Consider the following 23,964-nt stretch of genomic DNA (forward strand, 5'->3'; position numbering starts at 1 on the left):
AGAGGAGGTAAAGTAGACAGAGATTTTTGGAGGCGAGGAGAGAGGGTAGTAGATGGAGGAGAGAGGAGAGAAGGGGGTAGGGAGAGAGTGAAACAGGGTGAAAGATAAGAAGGGGGAGCGGTTAGAGATGGTAAAGGTAAAGGAGAATCAAGACGGGGGAAGTAGGGTGGAGGGTCAGAGGCAAGGATCATGGACCTCAAAACTGATAAGGTGATGTTTGAAGTCTTTTTTAAAGCTGTGGTGGGAGGGGTTACATCGCAGATCCTTGGGGAGAGCATCCCAGATGTTCGGTGCATTTCCGGAGAAGGCGTGTGATTGCCTGGTTTTCTTTTTTGACAAGGGGGGAGGGGGGGCGAGGAGGAGAGCATTAGTGCCCCTCAACGTTCTGGAGCAGCTTGCAATTTTTAGTTTGTTTGTGAGGTGCAACGGGGTATTTTGGTGTAGAGCTTTATGCATAATGCATGCTGTCTTGTATGAGGATCTGCCTTCAATGGGCAGCCAGTTAAGGGACTTAAGGGCTGGGGAGATGTGGTCAAAACGTTTATAGTCAGTGATTAGCCTGGCTGCTAAGAGGAGCACAGATCTGAAGGGGCTAGATGTACTTTAGGGGTTCCTATGAGGATAGCGTTACCATAGTCAATTTTCGAGAGTACTAATGATTGGACAATCCATTTGAAGTCTTCAGGTGGAATGAAGGGTTCGATTTTCTTCAGATGACGGAGAGTAAATAGAACACCTTTAGCTGAGTTCTTTATGTGGTCGCTAAGAGTTAGGTTTTTGTCAATGGTGATACCAAGTGATTTCACTAAATTGGATAAGGAGAGAGAACAGTTGAGGGTATTAAGGTCAGAGATCCAGGATTGGATGGGGAGCCTGTTGTTTTTTGGAGAGAAAAGGATGTCTTCAATTTTTTTGGGTTAAGTTTGAGATGATTGGAGTAGAACCAGGATTGGATCTTGCCCAGTGTATTGTTAAGATGAAGTACGTCGGAGTGGGACCTAATCTTATAGTAATGTTGGGTGCCATTGGTATAGAGGTGATAACTGATTCCAGCTTGTTACAGAATGAGGGTAAGTGGTTCTATAAAGAGGTTAAATAGATAGGGGAGAGAATAGAGTCTTGAGGGACACCTAGGGAAACAGGTGTAGGGTTTAAGAGGCAGTCGTTGATTTTGACTTGTTGTGTTCTGTTTTGGAGATACGAGGCAAACCATTTGAAGACAAGACTGTTAAGGCCAAAGCGAGTCTTGAGTGAGTTAAGTAGGGAATTGTGGTTCACAGTATCAAAGGCAGCAGAGAGGTCGAGGAGCATGATTAGGCAGGACTTACCATTGTCAAGGGAACACTGGATGTCATTAACTATATTAAGCATGGCTGTTTCAGTCTTGCAGCCTTTTCTGAAGCCGGATTGCAAGGAGTCAAGTAAATTGAAATTGTTAATGTTTTATCCAATTGGAGCAAAGCACATTTTTCAAGGGCTTTGGAGAGAAGTGGGAGGTTAGAGATAGGGCGGAGATTGTTTGGGTCATTAGATTCAGCAGTGAGGTTTTAGGAATAGGAGTGATTTGACTGAGTTGAAGGGAGACAGGGACAGATCCTGTGGAAAGGGAGGTGTTGATGATTGTAGTCCAGTAAGGGGCAATAATATGATTTAGATCTTAGACAAGGTTAGAGGGGAGAGGGTTTTTGGTATGTGAGGTCGGCTTAAGTTTGGCAATTACGACTTCGAGCTCAGTCACTGGGTGGAAATTAAGCCAGGATGCATTGTTTTTTAGTTGTAAGAAGGGGAGGCTGGATTCAGGAGGGAATGCAACATAAAGGTGAGTGGAAAAGTCAGGAGGTAGAGTTAACAAGGGAGGAGCTTCTAAGGAAATGTCTGCTGCAACTGGGGGTTCGGGTGGGACCGGAGTAAGATGGAAGGACTGATCAATTTTGGTGACTTTGTCCGAGAAGAAATTGGCAATTTCCTCACATCTGGCGTAAGCTTAAGGGGGGCTGAAGATGTTTGATTTCGAACTATGGGTCTGTGTTTTACTCGATCGAGTTATGTTCGGAAGAAGGTAGCCTTTTCATTGAAAATGTGTTTCTTATAAGTCGATCTAGCGGCTCGGAGGAGGGCTAGATGGGAGGGGGAGGGGTGTGGTCTCCGTGTTCTTTTCGTCAGTCTAAGCGAGCGTCTTTCATGGTTGGGATCTGAGTTGAACCAAGATCTGGAAGGAATGTTTCTTTGCTTTTTTTGCTTGGGAGGGGCTATAAGGTCTACGACATCATTGACGTTCTTATTGAAAAGCTCAGTGAGCTCATGGCTTCTTGGGTGAGAATAAGTTGCGCTTGGAATTTAGACTGAAGTTGATTAAGGTTTCTGGTCCATTTCATAGGTTTGCAATTGTTAGTGGGGGGGAGTGGATTCGATCTTGAACAGAACGAGGTGATGGTCAGACCAGTCGATGGGGAGGATGGTGGAAAGGGAGACCAAGTCAGTTTTGAAAATGATGGTGTAGAGTGGCCCCTTTGGTATGGGTGGGAGTGTGACATAGTTGAATAAGGTCATTGATTTCTAGAAGATTAATGAGGTGGCTGACTGTGGGATCAACAACATTGTTCCGGTGGATGTTAAAATCTCCTAAGAAGAGATTTTTCGAGTTGGCCAGTGAGGATTGTGTAAGAAGATCCGATAGTTCCGCAGCGAAGGGAAAAGGATCCCCTGGAGGAGGGTAGGTAGTATGTAGACAAATTGGGGAAGAGCCCTGTACAATGAGTTCAGCGCAGAGGTATTCGAAGGTTGAGTGGTCTGTGTTCTTAACCCGGGTGAGTTGAAGTTCGTTTTTTGTAGATTATAGCTAAACCAACCCCTATTCTGTCAGATCAGTCTTTCCTAAGGATAGAGTAACAGGGGGGATGAGTATATTGAGGATGGCCGTTGAGTAGTCATTAAGCCATGTTTCTGTAAGGAAGGCAATGTCGATAGTTTCACTGAGAATGATTTCAGATATTTCAGTTGTATGTCGGACAGCTGAGCGGCAGTTAACAAGCATGAAGGAGAGGGGCTTAGGGTTGACTTTGCTGGGAGAGCAAGAGTGTATGGTGGTAAGCTGAGTTGGGGGGTCTAAAAGAGATGGGAGAGGAGGTCATTCAGCTAGTTCACAAAATCACAGGGATGCTGGAATAAGGGAGGGTATGATCAGTAATCAGTGGTTTAAAAAGGTAGGTTTTGCATAAGTCAATAAGGTCAGAAGAGGAGAGGTAGTTCATAGCGCGGAGAGGCCTATGGGTTCTGCTGCATATGGGTGTGGTTTTCCAACGGTTAGATTGGGAGATGTTTGGGAAGCGAGAACAGGCGGAATCAGTATGATTGAGGAGGGTTCTGGCATTAAAGGCGTTAAAATCCTCTCTGAGTCGCGTAAGTTCCTTCTTCACGGCTAAGAGATTACGTTCAATGTTGGATAGTGTCAGAGCAATGAGATTGAGGGGGAGCTCAGTTAAAGTGGGGGGGAGGAGCGGGTTCAGTGTTGGTCGGGGATGAGAGTCTGATGTGAGGGGGGAGGATATGTCAGGCAGGGGAGTCAGAGGCGTGCTCAGGTTGTTGGACAAGGTGACGGAGGGGTCAATCATATAGGCCATGTGGTGGAAGTTACATCAGTTTGAGGGGGGAGAGTGAAATTCAGAGAGGGGAATATTGGCGTGGGGGGGTAGAGTCGGAAGTTCAAGGTGAAATGGCCGATAAGTAATTGTAATTACATCAGAATAAGGGGAGGGAGTGCAGTTCAGAGGGGGAGATGTTGGCGCGGAGGGGGATAAGGGCGAAAGTTCTGGGTGATGGGGTCTGGAAGTAGAAGAGAGGTTAGAGGTAGAGGGAGGGGCTTCTTGGTGGTGTCGCTCGTTAGATAAAGAGTGGATTTGGATGATGTTGTGTGCAGTTGGAATGTTTATGGGGGGCACAACCGGGGGGGGGGGGGGGGGGAGACATCATAAGGGTGTCAGGCAGTTGGGACGAGGAAGGGTTGGGGACTGGTTTGGATAGGTGGTCTGACAGGGTACTGGAATGGTGGTCAAAGATGTTTAGGTGGTGTTCGGATGCTTGAAATAGGATATAACCAGTTTTGAATATGGAAATGTCAATTTCACCAAGAAAAGCTGGGGATGGGAAAGTAGATAATTTGAATCCATATGGAAATTTGCTTGATTTAGTGACTGTAAGATGGAGAAGAAAAGTGCATTTCCGTTTGGCGGGGCGTTTGGAGTAGAAAATAAGGTTTGTTTTTATAGGAGAGGAGAGGCTATGGTAGGTATCAACTATTAGAGTTTTGGGGTGATGAATCAGTAGTTTAGGTTTTACATTTTTCTTGGCGTTTTTGGAAAGGTTGGAGGGGTATAAGATTTTCCAGGAATTGGAGCCATGTCTGGAGAGAGCAGGGTCCGGAGGTGTGAGGACGGGATTGAAGTTGAAGTTGTAGTTGGGGGAATTTATAAAGCGCACGTATACCAAAAAGGTTTCATGGCGCTAAAGCAGTCCGGCAGCAGAAACAGGGCAGCAATTAGACCTCAAGAGCTCTAATGAATAGCCAGGTCTTCAGACCTTTACGGAACTCCAAGTAAGTTTGAGAAGATCGAAGGTAATCGGGAAGAGAGTTCCAAAATCGAGGAGCCTGGGAGGAAAAGCTCGACCCCCCATGTTTCTTCCTGATAAAGCGTGGAACAACCAAAAGGTTCTTGGAGGAAGACCGTAAGTTTCTAGAGGGAATGTAGGTTGTGAGCCTGGAAGCTACATAGGAGGGGGCTAAGCCCGCGAATGATTTAAAAATAAGACACCCTAGTTTAAATAGGCATCTATGGGCAACCGGAAGCCAGTGCAGTTGCCTCAGCAACGGAAGAGCGTGATGGAATCTGGACCGACTATAAATCAGCCCAGCCGTCTGATTTTGAATGAGCTGTAGTCGGCGTAGTTCATAGGCAGGGATATCAATATAAAGAGAATTAGCATAATCGAAGGGCAAGAAGAATAAACTTAAGAGCATCAGGGGTAAAGAAACGGGAAACCTTACGAATAGTGCGAAGGCACAGAATGCAGGAAGAGACGGCCATACTAATCTGGGTATGCATCGAAAGGTCATCACTGATTTAATGCCCAGACTTTTTACCGACTTAGCGGGAGAGGGGGCAGGTCCAAGGGAAGGAGGCCAAAAATTAGAAGACCAGGGATTTAATGAACCTCCGAACAGGACTAGCTCCGTCTTGTCGGGATTTAACTTGAGATGGTTTGTGCTCATCCAGTCCTGTATGAAAATCATAGTATTCTGGAAGTGGGAAATAGAATCGGGGGAGGAAGAAAAAGTAAATATAAGTTGAAGGTCATCAGCGTAGTTGAACATTGTGACCTACTGATGACGGAAGGCAAAAATTAGAGGAAAAATATAAAGATTAAAAAGAAGAGGGAAAAGAGCAGAGCCTTGGGGGACACCACAAGTTACAGTTCGAGAAGTAGAAGAATAAGAGGAAAGCTGAACCGCCTGTTGGCAGTTCTCCAGGAAAGAGGAGACCCAACTCAAGGCTACATCCGAGATGCCAGCTCCCCGGACACGGTCGACCAAAAGAAGATGGTCGACCGTGTCAAAGGCAGCCGATACATGAAGTACAAGGGCCTGAGTGGATCCATGGTCAGCGCTAACTCTCAGTTCATCCAAAACTGAGAGGATAACCGATTCCGTAGAATGAGTGGGACGGAAACCAGCCTGATAAGGATCAAAATAATCGGAGGCCTCCAAAAAAGAACTAAGGCAATGGGTGACATATCTCACCAAAACTTTACCTAAAAAGGGAAGCAGGGAGATTGGTCGAAAATTGGACGGAATAGTCGGATCCGCTCCCAACTTTTTCAGAACCGGAACAATCTTAGCTGATTTAAAAAGATCAGGGACACCGCCCAAAGCCAATGATTTATTAAGAAGAGCAAGGGGGGCGATACAGACCGAGAAAATCTCACGAAGAATGTGTGAGGGACAGCTGTCAGTGGGAGAGCCAGATTTCGTGGAGCTCACCAGGCTGAGAAAATTCTCTGTCAGAATAGGTGGAAAAAATGTAAAAGAATGTGTACTGGGAGGGGGTAGAGGAGGATCAAAGAAGGGAGAAGGAGAAGATATATGGAGTTTGATAGTAGAAATTTTTGTGAAGAAATAATCGTGAAGGGAATCACACAGGTCCTGAGAGGGGAGAGGTTTAGCAGTGACTCGATCAAGTTTGGAGAGACGGTTGAGGATGAAAAAAATTTCCTTGGGCTTGTTAGGAGATGATAGAATCATTGCAGAAAAGTATTGAGTTTTTGCAATGAGGATATCATTTTTGTATTCCCTCAGAATAGTGGAGTAAAAAGTTTTGTCAGAGGGTCGTAGCACCGACGCCACTTACGTTCTGCCTGTCTGAGCTGAAGTTTCTTAGCTTGTAGAGAGGAGGAAAACCATCTTTGCGCATCGTGTGAGCGTTTAAGTCGAATCGATCTCCAAGGGACCAATTCATCACAGGATGAGGTAAGCCAAGAATGTATGGCCAGGCCTGGTCATGAAGGAAAGAGTCCGGATTATTAGCAATAGTCGGACTAGAGATGGAAAGCGAGAAGCAGAGAGAATTAATATTTACTCGCCCCCAGTTTCTCACTTTGATGTTGGTAGGTAAAGGGGTACTAGTCGTGGGTTTTAATAACAATGAAAATGAGACCAAATAATGGTCAGACCACAGACAGGGAGAAACCGAGAGTAAAGAGATATCCAGATTAGCCGACTAGATTTGGTCCAAGGTGTGGCCGAACTTATGGGTAGGTAGATGAACCAATTGTACCAGATTCAAATGAGTAAGCAAATCAGAAAACTGCTTAGAATGAGGGTCCTCCATAGGGTCGCCAGGCCAGTAGTTAAAATCGCCAAAATCACTATACGCAAGTTATTTACTGTCAAATTGGCCAGAATCTCGCCCACTAGGGAAGGAAAGGCGGGCATTGATTGAGGAGGGCGGTAAAACAAAACACAAACCAGCGGGGGAGAAACAGACATGGTTTTCATAACTAAATAGTCAACCGCAGAAATCGTCGGGGAGGGCATTAGAGAGAAAGACCATCTCGAGTGAATGATGGCAGCCACCTCACCCCCACTTTTACCAATTTGCACGATCTGAACGCAAGAGATAATAGTTTTCAGGAAGGGCCGCTAAAATGTCTGCTGAAGATGCGGGGGAGAGCCAACTTTTGGTAAGAAATAAACAATCCGGTTGGACTTGGTCGAGGAAACAAAATATCTCTAGCTGGTGCTTAGCTAGTGAACAAGTATTATGCAGGCATGCCGAAAATACCGCAGGGGGGTGGACAGGGGAGGGAACTGTTGGAGGGTTCCCACTATCTTTGGGGACAGGAACTTCCCCAGCTGCAGGGATCAAAGAGGGGGGATCGGGGAGGCAAAAGAGACCCAAGGAAACTAACTTGGCCTGTGTGTATTTAGGAATAAGCTACTTACCCTGACACGCCATTAGTTCTGAGGAAGTGTAGATGAAATTTTGGCCAGCATCCCAGGCCCCTGGCCCCGGTCGGGCGCAGACGGGCTTGCCTTTGGCGCGCCGCCGGCGCATCCGCTGCGGGACCAGAATGACATGTGGGCTTTGTAGTCCACCAACGTGACGCCTGAGGTGAAGCTCCGCCCCCTGGATCAGGTGTAGTGAGGTCAGGTGACTCGTTTCCTCACAAGCCCTTCGCTCAAACGGGAAAACCCGGCGTTGGATCAGGCTGACGAAGAGGCACCGGCAGTGGGGAGGAAGCTGACACCCGGCGAAAACAAGAAGGTGAGACAGGCGTTTTTAGAAACACCAGGGCAGCTGAGCAATAGAACCCGAAAGCTCAGACCAGTGCCCTCTAAATAAAAGCAAGTGAACAGGGGCAGCTGGGCAGATGTGAAGAGCCCCAGACTTATGCACCACAAAAACGAAAAAAGCTAAAAAGTAAAAACACAACTGTTAAAAATAATTACCACACCGCTTGACAAGAGATCTAAGATAGCGCCAAGTCTTAAGTGCAGTAATAGCGCTCCTGAGTCACACAATATTCACCCGTGGTCTGCGCACGTCCACAGATCACGTTGGGGGGGACATGTTAGGACGTAAGAGGATGACTAGGAGGAAGAGCAAAGGAGGGGAGAGGGAAAATAAAGAAATGAGAAATAAGGGGAAGATGGGTGTGGAAACCAGGGGGGGGAAGCAAGAGAGAGGGGAGTTAGTGTATGGGGGGAGGAGGAGAGGGTTAGTAAAAACAAACAGATTAAGAAAATTACAAGGAGAGAATATCGGCAATAAAAAACATGGACATATTAGGACGCTAGATTGGACGGGGTACAGTAGAGAGGAGAAAGGATAAAAAAGAAAAATAAGGGGGGTGAATATTGTAGAGAGAATATTTTAGGGCTAGATGAGAGGTGGAAAGAAGGGTTAGAGAGTCTAGGGTATAGGTAGAAGAGAGTTACAACAATAAGAGAACAACAAAATAGCAAAACAGGATTAAATTTGGCATACTTCAGTGGCAGTAGAAAGAGCGTGGTAGAAGGTTCATAGAGTGGTCAGTGCGGTCGAGGGCTGAACTGCGGCTGGGTGAAATGTAGGCCCTAGATCTCCTGAGGCTAGTCAGGAGGCAAGGAAAAGAACCGGAAAGGCCCTCAACACAGCCAAGGCAGCGTTAGATTTAGGCTTCACTGGGAAACAGGCGTGAGGGTAAAAAAACCAAGAAACCACTCGCCGAGGTCGAGGGCAGCATTGCAGCAGGGCATGGATTCTGGCCCTAGATCTTCTTCGGCCGATCGGGAGGGAGATCTCCAGGAACCAAAATACGGGTGGAGAGTCAGGAAGGCCTCGGAAATGGCTAGGGACAGCGTTCAGCTGTGGTCTAACTGTGGCTGAACAGCTGCAAGGTAGGAAGTTTATGCCCTAGAACTCCGGTGAACTGTTTGGGAGGACAAACAAGAATATGTACAAGAACAAGAAAGGCTTCCATAAAGGCCACGACAGCGTTCAACTGTAGTCTTAGTGGGAATCGGGCTAGGCGGCAGGTCACTACTCTCCCTGGCCAACGAGTTTGAGGGCTGTGCAGCAGCGGGCAAAGTTCTGGCCCTAGATCTTCTGCGGCCTCTCTGTAGGAAAAGCACCAGGTAACTGGGTGTAGGGGGAAAGTCAAGAGAGGCCTCAATAACGTTCAGAAACAGCGCTCGAACTGAGACTCAGGTTCTCATCATCATTATGGGAACTCTGAGGGCCCTAAGAGTTCAAAACAAGCATCGCAATTGGCCACCCTGGGGGGGGGTCCGATTCAACCCCCAGCTACGTGTGGTGCTTAGAGGGAGGATAGGGCGGGAATGAAAGACCACTCACCATGGCCTCGATGGGGGGGGCCACGTCATTCGCCATATGGTGGGGTGAAAACTGGTGGATCGTCGCCATCTTAGTGAGCAGGCTTCTGGTGGAATTGAAGGTCAAAGTAGATGAGGAAGCCCGCGGACCGTCTGTGTCGAGGGCTGTATAGAGGCAGGGTGCAGGTCGGGTCCCGATGATCCAGTGGCAGCACCACTGGAATTGGAGGAGGTTTGTCGATCCAGCAGAAATGGGGCCGCCAAACCACCAGAGAGGACGTGGCAAAGGTCCAAGAGGTGGTATGGGCATGGGTCCTGCTATGCCGGGGGCTGCAGGGAGAAAAGGGCGCAGATCAGGTCCTGTTGCTTTATCAGTCCATCAACCGGATATCGTCCCTCAACTGTCTCGTCGATCCACAGCCAGAGTCTCAGAAGGCCGAGGGAGAGGGCTGCGCGGTGGAAGGGCTTGAGTCAGGCCCCGGAGCTCAGGTGGCGGTCCGTGCCGAAGGGCTCCTCAAGGTGGCAAGAAAGAATAAAACGCTCGCACTAGCAGCCCTACCAGTGGTGGAGCATGTTCATTGAAGTGGCAAGCAAAAGCAAACAAACTGTAGCACTCGCACCCCTTCCAGTGGGGGAAACCAGTCAAAAAACCCTTCCGTGGCCCCTCCGTGCCCGCGAAGCAGGAGAAAAGGTGACGAGAGGAAGCATGTCCAACCCAGGGGACGCTCGACCAGCGATGGGGCTGCGTGTCAGACGGTGGAACAGCCTCGCATCAGTGCATTTCGAGGTGAAAGGAGTCTATTTCCGTCCGGCTCGGTGAGCCCGATCCTGGTGAGGAGCGGCAAGGTGAAGGACCGTCAGGTCGCCAGAGGTCGGCTCGGTGGGCCCGATAATGGTGAAGAGCGGCGAGGCAGCAGAGGGGAAGGAGTGTCAGGTCGCCAGAGGTAGTCTCCGCAGGTAGGAAACGCTGCAATGGTAGTCCGATGCTAGTGGAGTTGGGTTGTTTGTAGGTTGGAGGCAGATGGCCAGGTAAACAGAGGGATTTCTACTGATTTGGTAATCCCTAAACCAGGAGCTTCAGGGGAGAGCTCCCACTCGGCGGCAATCTTGCGTCATTTAGCCTTGGTGTACTCCACAGAGGATTTCCTTTGCTTCTAAGGTCAAAGGCAGACTTTTTGCGTTCTTCCGGTGAGGAAATAGGCGATACATCTGAGAGCAGCTCCTTGAATGTCTATGTTGTGCAGCCTTGCGATGAGTGTGTGTTGTGGGAGACCGTATCGAAGGCTATGGAGAGGTCTAGGAGGATAAGATCTGCAGTCTCTCCTCGGTTGAGTAGGGCTTGGATGTCGTCAGTAACCGCTATGAGGTCTGTCTCGGTGCTGTGGTTGCTGCGGAATCTGGATTGGTCGGGGTCGAGTAGGCGGTTCCATTACAGAAGTGAGGAGAGTTGTTGGTTGATGGCTTTTTCTAATACATAGTGCATAGTACATAGTGAATTCATAGGATAATAGAGGGGATTAGTAAATGAGATGAAACAAAGAAATATTATAATTCAGCTAAATAAGTATACTGAGAATATAATTAGAACCACATAGATGCTATGCCAACAACTCTGGGAAGTTATACATTTATTAAGTAGACACATTAATCGTACATGATAAATTATATTTTTAATGTTTAGTTTCAATAAGAATGCAATAATGGAAGTGAAAAACGTGCATGCAGAATGCATATAACTTAAGAAGATGAATTAAGGAAAACAGAATTATCGAAAGAGAATATGTTTTTAACAATGAACTGTGATACAGATTCTCTGAGGTGTGTGTACTAAGAGGCAGTAAAGGAGCACATTAGTGCCCCACAAAAACAGACCAGGTGTATTTTAAAAGTACATTACTTGAGAAAAGCCCAATATAAAATAACTTTTAGTCCTTGTTTAATTACCATCAGCGCACCTCCACTAATGCAGAGTACACAGAGAATAATCCTCTGGCTGCTGCTGGGTCAATAATCTGAGTGCCTTTGAGTGCCAAGTGTGGTGCACCCTTAGTATTTGCCCATATTCAAATCCCAAAATGATGGTTTAACAGGGGTGTCAGTTGTAGAGAATAAATTCATATTTTTTCTTCAAAATGGCAACAGCACAGGAAGAATAACTGGGACAGGGCAAGACTCATAATTTAGCCCTTTTTAAGAGCCAGGTTTAGGCTCTTGGATTGAGGCATAAAGTCTCGCACTCCTGCAGCTTAGGGCGGAGGAATACTGCCCAAAGGACCTGCTAGAACTCTGAAGAAGCGTAAAGACCCTGCCTGTGGGAGAATCTCCATGAACATGAAAGGCTGTTGCTTTATATAGCTATAGAATTGCATCATTCAGTTATTGAAAGAATTAAAGGCTAGACCACAGTTTTATGGAGGTGCACATGCAATAGAGGCACCATTTGTCACAAAAGGTGCAGACTATTAAAGCACAACCATGACCACAATGTTTAGAGCCGGCGCTGCAGGAAAAGGGTGGACTCCATGTACGTCAGTCTACTATAAACTAGACAAAATCTAGGCAAGTCCTCCAAAAATAAGGACTTTCGTTTTATTGCTAGTAAGCTTTAATGAATTATGCCAAAACACGTTACAACCGGCAACATGAATGCGCTAAATGGGCCATGGACCGGGCGCAGCTAGCCTTGGAGGGTGACAATGTGGGTGCTGCCTGGGAAAGACAGGAATGAAAAGCTTAAGGATTCAATCAATTGTGCCAGAGGAATGAATAATATTTTGGGATGTAGATATCCCAGAGTTTCACTGCTGTGCACAGCTGTCAATGTTAATGGCACAACAGTCTTTGGACTAGAAGAATCAAATTTAATGACATGGGCCATATTGAAATTGTTTCCTCTTCACAACACCAGAACATTGAAAACAGGTCCCAGGGAAGGCGTGGGGAAGCAGAGAGGGCTATGGTATTAAGAAATGGTGTGTTAATGGGAGGGGGAGGTGAGATTGGTCATGTAATATACATGCTAGCTGACAGATATTAATGGAAAGTTTCTAAACATGTAATGTTGCAAGTACGCTACTGAGATATACAGATAAATAATTCAGAGCGAATATGAAAGCATGACAAGGTTCCTCATTTACATTTAGCGCAACATCTTGGGAGCCTTGGTTTTACTCGTCTACCCTGTGGTAAAAGTAAAGTGAAATTAATTTGGAGGTGGCTTAGCTTACCCAAGCATTTTTCTCTTTCTTCTCTCCTTTCTTTTGCAAGTCTTTGTCTTTCATCTGTTTTGAAGAGACTGTCTACAGCTAGAAAGGAAAAGGAAAGGAAAAACAAAGGTCAAAAGAGAAATCTGGGCAAACAAATTATTTCCAGGCTATAAACTTTAAAATGTAGCCTGGGGTCTTGGTCAGGAACTCACAACATCAGTTAGGAGGTTTAATAAGAAATGTATACATCAAAAATTCCCACGAAGCCAGGCAATGACTAATTCCAGAAAAGTATTATATGACTTCTTTTATACTCTCCTCACAGGTCACTAGTCTTTGTTCCAGACTTTTTGCTACTGACTTTAGTCAAGTGGGTACCATAAAATGAAAGCCAAACGAATGTCATGCACTTCCATTACACATTGTATCACATATATATATTGCTATGGGAATAGATTACCTATCAATCTTGTACTGGTGAAACTAGCAACAATGATTTATATCTGAATGCTTCTTAACCTCCAATAGGTAAACAATTTTCTTGGAGGTCAATCAATCGTAACCAAACCGAACTCCCAAGCGCATGTACATACAATTATTGACTAAATTTCACTCTATAGGCTTTTTTGGTTCACTAGAACATAATTGTTAGATTAACCTTTTCCCACTTAAAACTCTCACCACAATAAAAATCGAAGAAATCAATTCCTTCTGAGTTATTTTGCTATATCGAACTTAAGTCGCTCTCAAATGATGGCATGTATGGTTGACACACACTTACTCTGCCTTCTTTTTTGCTTAACATTTTTGCTGTCTCTTGCCTTTGATTAACAGTTGGGCCTGCGTCTGCAGTCAGGAATAGTAATGAGGAAGCTACTGTTTTAATCAGTTCATGAACATGGGAGAAAGATTCGCCTGGGAGTCACAGACATGGAAAAACGGCCCTGCTCAAACTGCTGTCCATATCAGTTGCTGAGGAAACACGTCAGGCAGCGAATAGCTTTTGTCTGATTGAAGGGCTCAAAGTGACAGGAGTCGCTTCCAGGGTCTGGGTTGATGTTTCATTTCATAATGTGATTGAGGTACTTATCAGCTGCTAGCATAGTGGAATTAACAAGGTTATAGGTGGATGTTGCAGCACTGGAGGAGGTGAAAGAGAATGCAACATGAGAGTTAGGAGGCGCTGTGACTGTACTGTAGTATTTATGTAGCACTTACTATCGCTATGTGGGACATCGAAGTGCTTGCCCGTACAGGTCTGACGCTACACTGTGTAGGGTGGATGTGTGATGTATTTGTTGTTGATCCTTTGCGTGAAGTGTTTCCATATTGTGTGTGATGACCACTGAGGTGCATATCAGGTGGTCACACCTCAATCCCAAAGTGGGAGTTCAATTGGCAGATTTTAACTTAGTCAGCTGCGTTCTCTCCAAGAGTAAAGTTGTAAGCTGAATATTTGGACGCAGCCACTTTGCAACCTGCCAAAGAGGACACACATCACCCAGCACCTAAAAGACCACTGGCTCCCCATACAGAAGTGATGTCAATTCAAGCTCCTGACCCATGCCTACAAAGCCCTCCACGGCCAAGGACCCGCCTACATGAACCACTGCCTGAACTTCTACCTGCCTCCCAGGAACCTCTGCTCCACTCATCTCACCGTCGCATAGATACCACGCATGTGACGCAAGTGCACCGGAGGACGCACCTTCTGCTATCTCACTGTCAAGTCCTGAAACGCCCTTCCCCTCCACCTCCGTACTCCACCCCTGCTGACCCACTTCAGGAATGGACTCAAGACCTGGATCTTTGACAGACATCGCAGCATAGCACCTGGATACCCTTTGGGGTGAGAACCAGCGCTATACAAGTACTGCTTAATTGATTGACTGATTGCCCTGGGCCCGAAGAAGATGAATTATAGTTAAATATCAGCAAACACAGGCTGGATTCTGGCACCCAGTTCTGCGCCTGAGTCTGTGCCCTTCCACGCTTTCCCCCTGTCCTTCCTCAGGGTCTCTACGGAGTGAACTGGTCTTAAATCGGAGGGCGTGGTGAGTGCCTGGCTAGAGAGCGGCGGCTGCCAATAGTGCCCTAAAGAGCGTTGCATCCTCCTTGCTCAATCGTTCTGATAAACATTCATTGGGTTGAAGGGAGGGGGCTGGGAGAGGTTGCGAAGCTCTTTGCCTAGTGTGACAGGGACTTTCTTCCTTTGTTGACTTTCCAACACTGCACATGCTGCTTTGGCCTGGTGCCCCTGCAGTATGTTCTATTCCTTAAGCATTGTGTAAAAACAAGCAGGGATAAAAGAGCAAACAGAACCTTTTGTGTGAGTCAAAGAGAAAGCGCAGTGCGGCGACTGGTCTCCAGGCTGATATTTAGGGCACGCTGAAAGCAACACAATCCTTATTTAGGCAACAAGGCAGCGAACACAATCTCTGAGCTCAGGGGTTAAATGTAACGCACAAACCTCTGCCAGGATATGCTTTCCCTCTGTAATTCCTAAGGTTTTTTTTGTTTAAGTTCAGTTGTTTTGGCTGAACGGGATTTTCAATTTATCCTTCAATCCTTCAATGAGTAGATTACACATAGTAGAGGGTTGCTATTACTACCAGAAGTGATGAAGGACAGGCGATCGTAAGGTGTGGCGTAACAGGAGAAATGGGTGCCTCGAGGAGGATTTGTACTGCGGTTTCCACCCCAATTCTGCAGGGAACAGTATTCCCACTAGAGGGAGAAAAGGCTAATGGTAAAGCATCAGGGAATAGAGATAACCCCTGTGTTCATAAGAGTAGGACAATGCTTGTCTATCCACCCAACACTAACACACTTAACAGAGTTAAAGCACTGACATGGAACATAGGTCCTCATAATAAGTTAATGGCTACATACCGATCCCTGTGCAAACAAGAGTTTTCACAGGCATCAGAATTACTGGTTATCTAATAATGATCATACACTTGCAGTTCTCCCAGACAGACTGGAGGTTTGTAGGAAACGGAGACTCAGGTAGATGGTATTTCAAGGTTGCTCACCTGGCTGGTACTAATGACAATCACCTCCACAACTATTCAGGCTTAAACATCTTCTCATGATCTTTTTTGATTCACCTCTTTCCTCCACTATATAACATGACAACTATCCCTTCTTTTTATTATAGCAATTCTCTCATTTTGTGGATACTGATCATCTCTGTATTGCAGTCTTTCCCCGAGTTTCTCTTTCCCCTTTCATCTCTTTTCAAAGTACCCTATAAGTCTCCATCAGGCTTTGTCTTAATTTTCTCTGGATTACGTTTAAATCTTGTGCCCATGCTTGCTGCATAATCAGCTTATATCAACAATTTATTTTATTTATTTGCAAAGTTTTATGTAGCGCTGGCTAGACCCGGAGGTATCAACGCCTGCAATTTATGTAACTATGTAACTTGTAACACTATGATCCTCATGTAAAGCGCTCTAAGTAAAGACATACGAGAAAACAAAAAGAACATGAGATGCGGGAGGGAAGGGAAAACAAAAGGCGACGAGGACAACAATGCTAGATGTCACATGTGATAACAATGTGGCTCGATATTATACACATTTAAAGAACTGCATCTTATTTTAGGTCTCGGTGTCCCTGGATCCCCTGCTTCGGTACTCATAACACGTTTCCCTCCAGATGCTTTGTAGGATTTTCTGATGACATTTTTGTTCCTATTAGATTATTTGCTACATGTCTCCACCACGTTCATTAAAAGCCACAGTTATCCTTAGAATTGAAAAGGCCAACCTTGCACTTCACGCTGGCTCTGAATGTGTGCAGTGTTTTGCTGCACTGATAATAGGTGCCCCTTCAATCTTGATCGCATTTTTTTTTACTATGTGGTGGGTTTGGTATAGTTGTACTTCTACATCTCACGTTACTTCAAGCATGCATGCATCGTTGCAGCCAAAATATCTCAAATATATGCTAACTTAAATTATTTTCCATCACTGGAGTGTAGTCCGGTGATTGGAGCCTTTCAAATGTGAGGTTAATGATGGCTGATCACCACAGACTGTAATATTGATGCGCATCGCTCAATGAAGTAATCAAGAGTGACTGGTGTTGCACGTCAACTATAAACATTAACATTAAATGAAAATCTAATATTTATAATTCGCAAACAAGTCATTCTCTAAAATAGGTACCAAGTTCTACGTTACCTGCTGTGTCCGTCATTTGAGAAGTAAGGCTACCATTTTCCATGAACGGGTGCGGTCTTACTTGTCAGACCACATAATTGTAGTATCTGGTTTTCTAGTGCATTGTATTGTCTAGGAGCTTTAGTTTTTAGCAACATGGGCAAGATTTGATTGCACCCCAATGGTGACTCGAATAATGTTCAATACTTTGGGCTGTGTTGCATAAAATGTACATTTGCCTATAGTTTCCCTATCTTCCAGTGATAGGATCCCACTTTCTGTTGAAGTGCTGATTTAAGATTACACAAAGGGATCTAATTCTGATTTTTTGAAGGAGTTTGGGAGCAGCCTGGTTTTATCTGATGGATTATGACAAGTGTTAAATTTGATCCATCTTTCAACAGCTGTCATGCTGAAGACTGTGCGGAGTTTGAAAATTCTGGGTGCCCAGTTACTGCACTTTGTGGTCTGGGAATTAGCTGTTTAGGCAGGTCTTGGACACCGGACACAGGTCACAGTAGTTGTCTTTTTATACCTTTACACTTGCCATCACGGTTTTGATGCTTTATTACTGCTGCATAGGCAATTTATTTGATTATACATGTTTGTCTCAGAGCTGAAATGTACTTTGTGTATTAACCTTAGGTTGCTGTGCGCCCTTCTTCTACAATCATTAGCTCATAGGCTGGTGCAGAACAGCACAGTGTCATCAGCATTCATACACCATCTTATTCCCAGATTACCACCCACACTACCCATTCCAGGGGTAACTCCCTGGACTTCCTGCTGGCGCAAGGAATAAAAATAATAGTGGAGTGTGCCACAGTTCAACTACAGATGGTTGATTTTAGAGGAGAACCAGTCATACTGAGGAACAGGCAGCATCAATCAGGTGTTTCTCGTGCAGACTTACTTCCATCTAGTCCCCTTTAGCTAAAAGACACGCAAAGGAAGAATCACCTTCTGCTCAATTCTCTTGTAAATCGACTTAGTACAATGTGGGCAGCTACTTGGCATCTCTCTACTATAGATGTCAATGGTGGTAAATCAAAAGGCAATGATGTCTTCTGAAAAGGAGTCAATGCATGAAAGCAGCTTTACATCTCAGACTCTGCTAACAGTACATCCTGACCGCTGGTGATCGGCTTTGAACCATGATCACTGCCAGCATCTATTAACACGATCACTCCTCCTAAAATCTTAGTAATGGACAGATGAAGAATTCTGCAAGTGATACTGTGCAAAATGGAAGCAACTATTTAACAGTACCACGCAGACACATTTTAGTGAAAAAAGTATACTCCAGTACTTTATGGCTGATTTTTTTTTTCTTTTAAGTACAGTGTACTCTTACCACACTATATTGGTTCGTATATTTGTCAGTTCAGTTTCCATGTATGTTATATCATATGTGGTTCTCCAGCAGAACGAGTGCTTTCTAAGAACGGGGAAGGAAAGCACAGGACCTACAGAGATAAACCTCTGGGCACGAGGTGCCTCTCTTGTGGCTTCATTCAGTCATAAGATACGCTGCAGAGGAACTTGGGTGCACACTTGTACGAGAGAATGATTCTTGCATATAACATTGAATCCCTCAGATCAAGTCAACATAGGCATGTTGGATCCCAGGTTGGGACCTTGCTCGATTTAAATATCACACACGTACAAACATGCATACATCACAAGGGTTTACATGCTCAAATGATTACGCTTTCGGGCTGTTTTATGTAAACAAGCACATTTGTTAAGCTGGAGGGTCTGAGTAACCCTCATCAATTATGTTCTTTTAATAAGACTTCCTTGTGAATGGGTTAGCTAATTTGAAATTGCCTGAACAGGCACTTCATCTTGATTGATTAAACAGGCAGAGTTGACAGCGCTGCATGTTATGCTTAATTTATATCTGTGTCTGTTGGCATTTAGTAACAAGAGAGTAAGTAACCAATTTTATTTCGGATTTTAAAAGATGAACTAAAACAAATTAGAAATGTCGAGCCAGTACTAAATATGGGGAGCATTTTTGAAAGCCATATAGGCGAGCTTGGACCAAACAACTGCATGGATGACTAGCTGGTGGCCATTTAGTGAGGAGAGTCTTAGATAGATGACTATTCTCGCACTTTTGCAGACAGTTATGGCACTGGATGCATAACATACATTGTGCCATTTAAATTGCAGGGCAATATTGAGTGGTAATGCACAGATTCTGGAATAACTGAATTGATAGTTTTTGCTGTTGAATTTAATTACAATTTACAAGTGTGAGAAAAAAAAGACAGGATAAATCTTTTATATCACAAAATTCATCATTTTTGGATCTCCTTTACCACCAGCAAAGTCTGGTGATAGAAAAATTTGTGATTTGTGGTCGTACAACGTAGGTGGAATTATGGTTCTGGGCAAAAACCTACTGTAAAAAGACTTCAGAACATTTTACCCTACACGTCCATTACTGCAAGACTACAAACGAGGCCCACTGATGTGTTGTAAAGCATCACCACGGAGGAACTACACTGAATTGAATTTTAAAATATTTGTAGAGCGCACGATTACCAAGCGGTTTCTTGGCGCTAGGGATGCAGACAGTAGGGCAGGAAGTAGGCCGCCAATGGGGGAAGGCTTGAGAAAAAATGAAGGTTTTGAGGGCTCTAGATAATGAAAGGAAGACCTAAGGGAAAGAGGAAGAGTGTTCCAGAAAGCAGGGGCGAGAATGGAGAATTTCATACCTCCCAGTTTCTTCCTCCTAAATCGAGGAACCGCGAGAAGGAGTTGGGAGGAAGAGCGCAGCTCTCTACAAGGAAGATAGGGCTTAATTTCAGAATTAATAAATGCAGGGGCCGTCCCTGTCCGGGCCTGAAAGGTGATACAGCCCATCTTAAAGAGGGAACGTTCCCGAATAGGAAGCCAGTGTAAGGCTTTGAGTAACGGGGTGACATGATGGAATTTAGGGAGGTTATATACAAGTCGAGCGGCCTGGTTCTGAACCAGCTGAAGTCGCCGTAACTCGCAAGCAGGGATACCAGAATAAAGAACATTGCCGTAGTCAATACGGGAGATGACCATGGCTAAGAGAATGATTTTGAGGGCAGAAAGGGAGAAAAAGCGAGAAATCTTTCGGATGGTGCGAAGAGTCATGAAGCAGGAGGAAACAACAGAACTAATCTGGGAGTGCAAGTTGAGATGGTTGTTCAATTTTATCCCTAAAGTCTTGACTGAGGAGGAGGGGACAGGAGGAGAACCCAGGGAAGAAGGCCAGAATGTGGGGTTCCAGGGACTGGAGCAACCACCTGTGAGAACCAGCTCGGGTTTGTCTGGGTTTAACTTCAGGTGGTTGTGACTCATCCAGTCCCTGATGAAAATCATAATGGATTGGAAATTGTGAGTGGAGTCAGGGGAAGAGGACAAATTAAAAAAAAGCTGGAGGTCATCGGCGTAGTTGTACACCGTGACCTCCATTTGCTGTAGTGCAAAAACAAGAGGGAAAATGTACAAATTAAACGACAAAGGGGACAGGGAGGAGCCTTGCGGTACACCGCAGTGAACCTTACAAGAGGGTGCAGAAAAATCGGCCAGATGGACTGCCCGAGTACGGTCCCTCAGGAAGGAGGAGAGCCAGACCAAAGCTGATCCCCTGATACCAGCTGCCTTGACACGGGTGAGCAAGATGGAATGGTCTACCGTGTCAAAGGCGGCGGATAGATCAAGAAGGACCAAGGCCTGGGGCAGCTTGGTGTGCATTCCCTCTCTGAGGTTGTCCATGACGGAAAGGACTACCGACTCCGTAGAGTGCCTAGGGCGAAAGCCTGCCTGGCACGGGGCTAACCTGCCAGTTTCCTCCACAAAGGCACTCAGCACTTGGGTGACATGTCGCTCCAGTATTTTGCCTAAAAAGGGAAGGAGAGAGATGGGGCGATAGTTGGTCAAGGAGGTAGGGTCTGCACCAGGTTTCTTTAGGATGGGAATTATAGTGGCAGATTTGTGAAATTGTGGAACGATGCCCCGAGCAAGGGAAACGTTAAGAAAGACAAGAGGGGGCAGAGGACATGCAAGGTAAATTTGTCTGAGAATTCGTGCAGGGCAGATGTCCAAAGGAGATCCGGACTTGACCCTCAAGAGTAGGGACAAGAACGACTCCCTGGACAGAGGAGGAATGAAATCAATAAATGACTGATTGAGCCGAGGCTGAGGGTCGGAGAAGGAGGGAGAGGGGGGTAAGATGTTAGACTTGATAGTAGTAATTTTCTCAATAAAGAAATTATTGTGCAGTCGCATAGGGCCTGGGAAGGGGAGGGTTTGAGGGTAGCTCTGTCGGAGAAAGCTAGATCCTGCACAATTGAAAAGATTTCCCTAGGTTGATTTTCGGCAGACAAAATTTTCGAGGAGTAATAGTTGGTTTTAGCAGTGAGAATGGCTTTTTTTGTATTGATTGAGGAGTGAGGTGTCTTGCAATTTAAGTGTGGGGCAGTAGGAGCGTCGCCAGGCGCGCTCTGCCTGCCGGACCGCAAGCTTCCTCTCTTTAAGGTCGGCATTGAACCACCTGTTCGCGTCATTGGCGCGCCTGACCGCGACGCGTCTCAGGGGGGCTACTTGATCGCACCCACTGGCAAGCCGTTTATTGATAGTGTCTGCTTGTGCAGAAGAGGAAAGGTCTTTAATATCGGGACTTGAGGCCGAAAGAGAGGAGCAGAGGGAAACCATGTCGACATGGTTCCAATTGCGCGCCCAGGTGTTCCTCAAAAGCGGGGGTCTTTTAACAAGAGTGGGGTGAAGGAAAAATGGATCTAAAAAGTGATCGGAGTACAAAGTACACTGGTACTCTGAATAGCAGAAAACCTCACAAACTGAATACTTATCTGGGCATTCAAGTTTTTAAATAGTGCTCTTTAGATTTTGGTTCTGTTCTAAGATATTTGCTCAAGGAGGAACCAACAACCAATGTCAATAACTTCTAAGTGGTTACTCAGTTCATTGTGAATGCTCAATGATGCTAAAGCAGAATGAACAACAATTCTATTATTGGGTCCTTTTCATTCAAAACCAAGATGATATCGACTAAAACCGCTATTCAAAAGTTATAATATAGGATTTTTTAAAGAAGCCCTAATGCTTTGTAGAAGTACTGATTGTGAACCATTTCACGTTTCCACAGGCAAGTGGATATGCAGTGCCTGTAAAATTCATACGATATTCCCTATGATATACATGCTTTTGTTTTTAAATCAATTAACATCTTCCTTTGATGCATGCTATAAATAAGGATCTTGCTAGAATTGTGATCAGTGCTCCCAGTTTTCTGTTTCTAAGATAGCACAGAAAAAATGCAGACAGAAAACTACCTATTTTGCTGAATGCATTTATTTTTCAGTATGGATAAAAACATAAAAAGCTATATTTTGAAATGTCCTCCGTGCTGTCAGCCAAGAGTGCCAAGCTAATACCAGGGCTGATCGATAGGGAAGTTAATAAAGGGCACGGTTTTTTAATGAAGCATATCAAGTTGCAGATATGAAAGTGTGTGAGCTGCAATTCTCACGTTTTTAAATGAGTGTATAGAAGTACCGTATAAGGGTACTTATAGCACCAAAACTCACAGCCATTCAAGTATGAACAAAAATGTATTGGTTCAACAGAGGCAGCAATGGTAGTTTCAGCTTTATTTTTTCACAAAAGCAAAATAATATGGTTAAAATGAAAAAATAAATATGGAAATGTCATAATAATGGTGCCATAAATCCGGACGCTCTAATTATAATAATGTGTTTCTAAACTTTGGGAAACTATAATAAGATAGCACTTGCTACAGCTGGTTTTATGAACTAAATGCACTTTTAATGGACACAATTATCTATATTCTATAATGCAGATTTGAGCATGTATTGTGTAGGGGGTTGGATTTATGGATTAATCTGCAATCTTGCACTTTACTATGTAATGTTCTTTTAACTGTATAGGCCTATTTGCATATGGTTTATACGGAATATGTTTTATGGAAGTTATATATTTCGAAATAAACGAATTGATGATGCTTGTAACTTCATCCTGAAAGTCCTGGTCTTTGTTCTTATACATCACTAAATAACTTTAAAAATAGAGTAACCGTACCGTACTGCATGCAAACTTTTCACAAATGAACTTCAAATTATTTACAATGAATCCATTCATGACCATAATATATTAGAAAGCAAGAGTTAAGCCGAAAGTTATTTCTGATATAGTTTCTGGATTCACATGTACCCTAAAATCAAGCGGCAAGTCAATATTAAATGCCACTGCACCTGTTTTGCATATTACAGTCAAGAGCACATTTAACTGTATGCAGGCATAACAGAATAAATACAAAGTGTAGGTTAGCTAAGGAGAGTACTTAAAAAAAATGTAAACGGAAGTGTAAAACATTTGAAAATGGAATATTAAATTCTTCAAAATTATGCTGGTTTTCAAAACTCAATTTTTTAGCAGTACGCTTAGGGCACGGCTGAAAGATAGCTGAATTTTGATGTAGAATAGCTGAACTTTGACCTAGGATAGCTGAACTTTAACTAAAGATAGCTGAACTTTGACTTACTAGTTTGTTACTCAATGCAAATGAAGGAGAAGGTGCGCATATAGATCCAGCATACAGGCCCCAATAAATACAATGGAGCATCGAAGGAGTATGCAGTTCTTGTAGGGTGGGGAAAGAAGAAGGAGGCTAGGTTGGTCAACACCCTTGCTCAGTAGTGGAGTTTTGGTGTCTCCCAATTTGGGAATTGGGGCCCTCACACACCCATTTGGGGGTCATGCTTAATCATAGGGCTTGCTCCTCGTCAGGCCGGCGCTACAATGCTTGACGGGCACCCTTTGAGCGGCTTTTTGTCAGAGATCTTATTCTCAAGCTGTATGGGTGAGGTGGGTGTGAGAGGCCTGGTGGTGTAGATGTGAGGTGATGCGAGGAGAAATAAAATGAGGTGAGGTGGTGCTCAAAAATGAATTTTAATATGCGAGCCCACTTGTCTCAATTAAAACCAGAATAGGGATACCGCCAAATATAATGGTCGGAGGTGTCCATATGTGTATAATCATGGTCAACATGTTTCTTGCCCTGGGTGTGTAAAACAAACAGCAATTATTCAGGACCTATCTTGATGCACTATCTACATGGGTGTATGGTTATGGAAAATGAACCAATCACTCTGATGACCTTTCAATGAGGTACCTTATTAATAAACATCATGGGACCATC

At 44.7% G+C, this 23,964-nt stretch overlaps 1 protein-coding gene across 5 annotated transcripts in view; it reads right to left on the minus strand.

The window, feature by feature from the left end:
• Positions 1-23,964, minus strand: part of MAP7D2 (MAP7 domain containing 2) — a 507,532-nt gene that overhangs the window by 302,538 nt on the left and 181,030 nt on the right. For all 5 annotated transcript variants that reach the window (XM_078657900.1, XM_078657904.1, XM_078657902.1 and 2 more), the window contains exon 3: positions 12,595-12,672. In XM_078657900.1, coding sequence (XP_078514026.1) covers positions 12,595-12,672 — 78 coding nt within the window. The remainder of the gene's footprint in view (positions 1-12,594; positions 12,673-23,964) is intronic.

The sequence above is a fragment of the Lissotriton helveticus genome, chromosome 8 (assembly GCF_964261635.1).
Source record: "Lissotriton helveticus chromosome 8, aLisHel1.1, whole genome shotgun sequence".
Taxonomy (NCBI): Eukaryota; Metazoa; Chordata; class Amphibia; order Caudata; family Salamandridae; genus Lissotriton; species Lissotriton helveticus.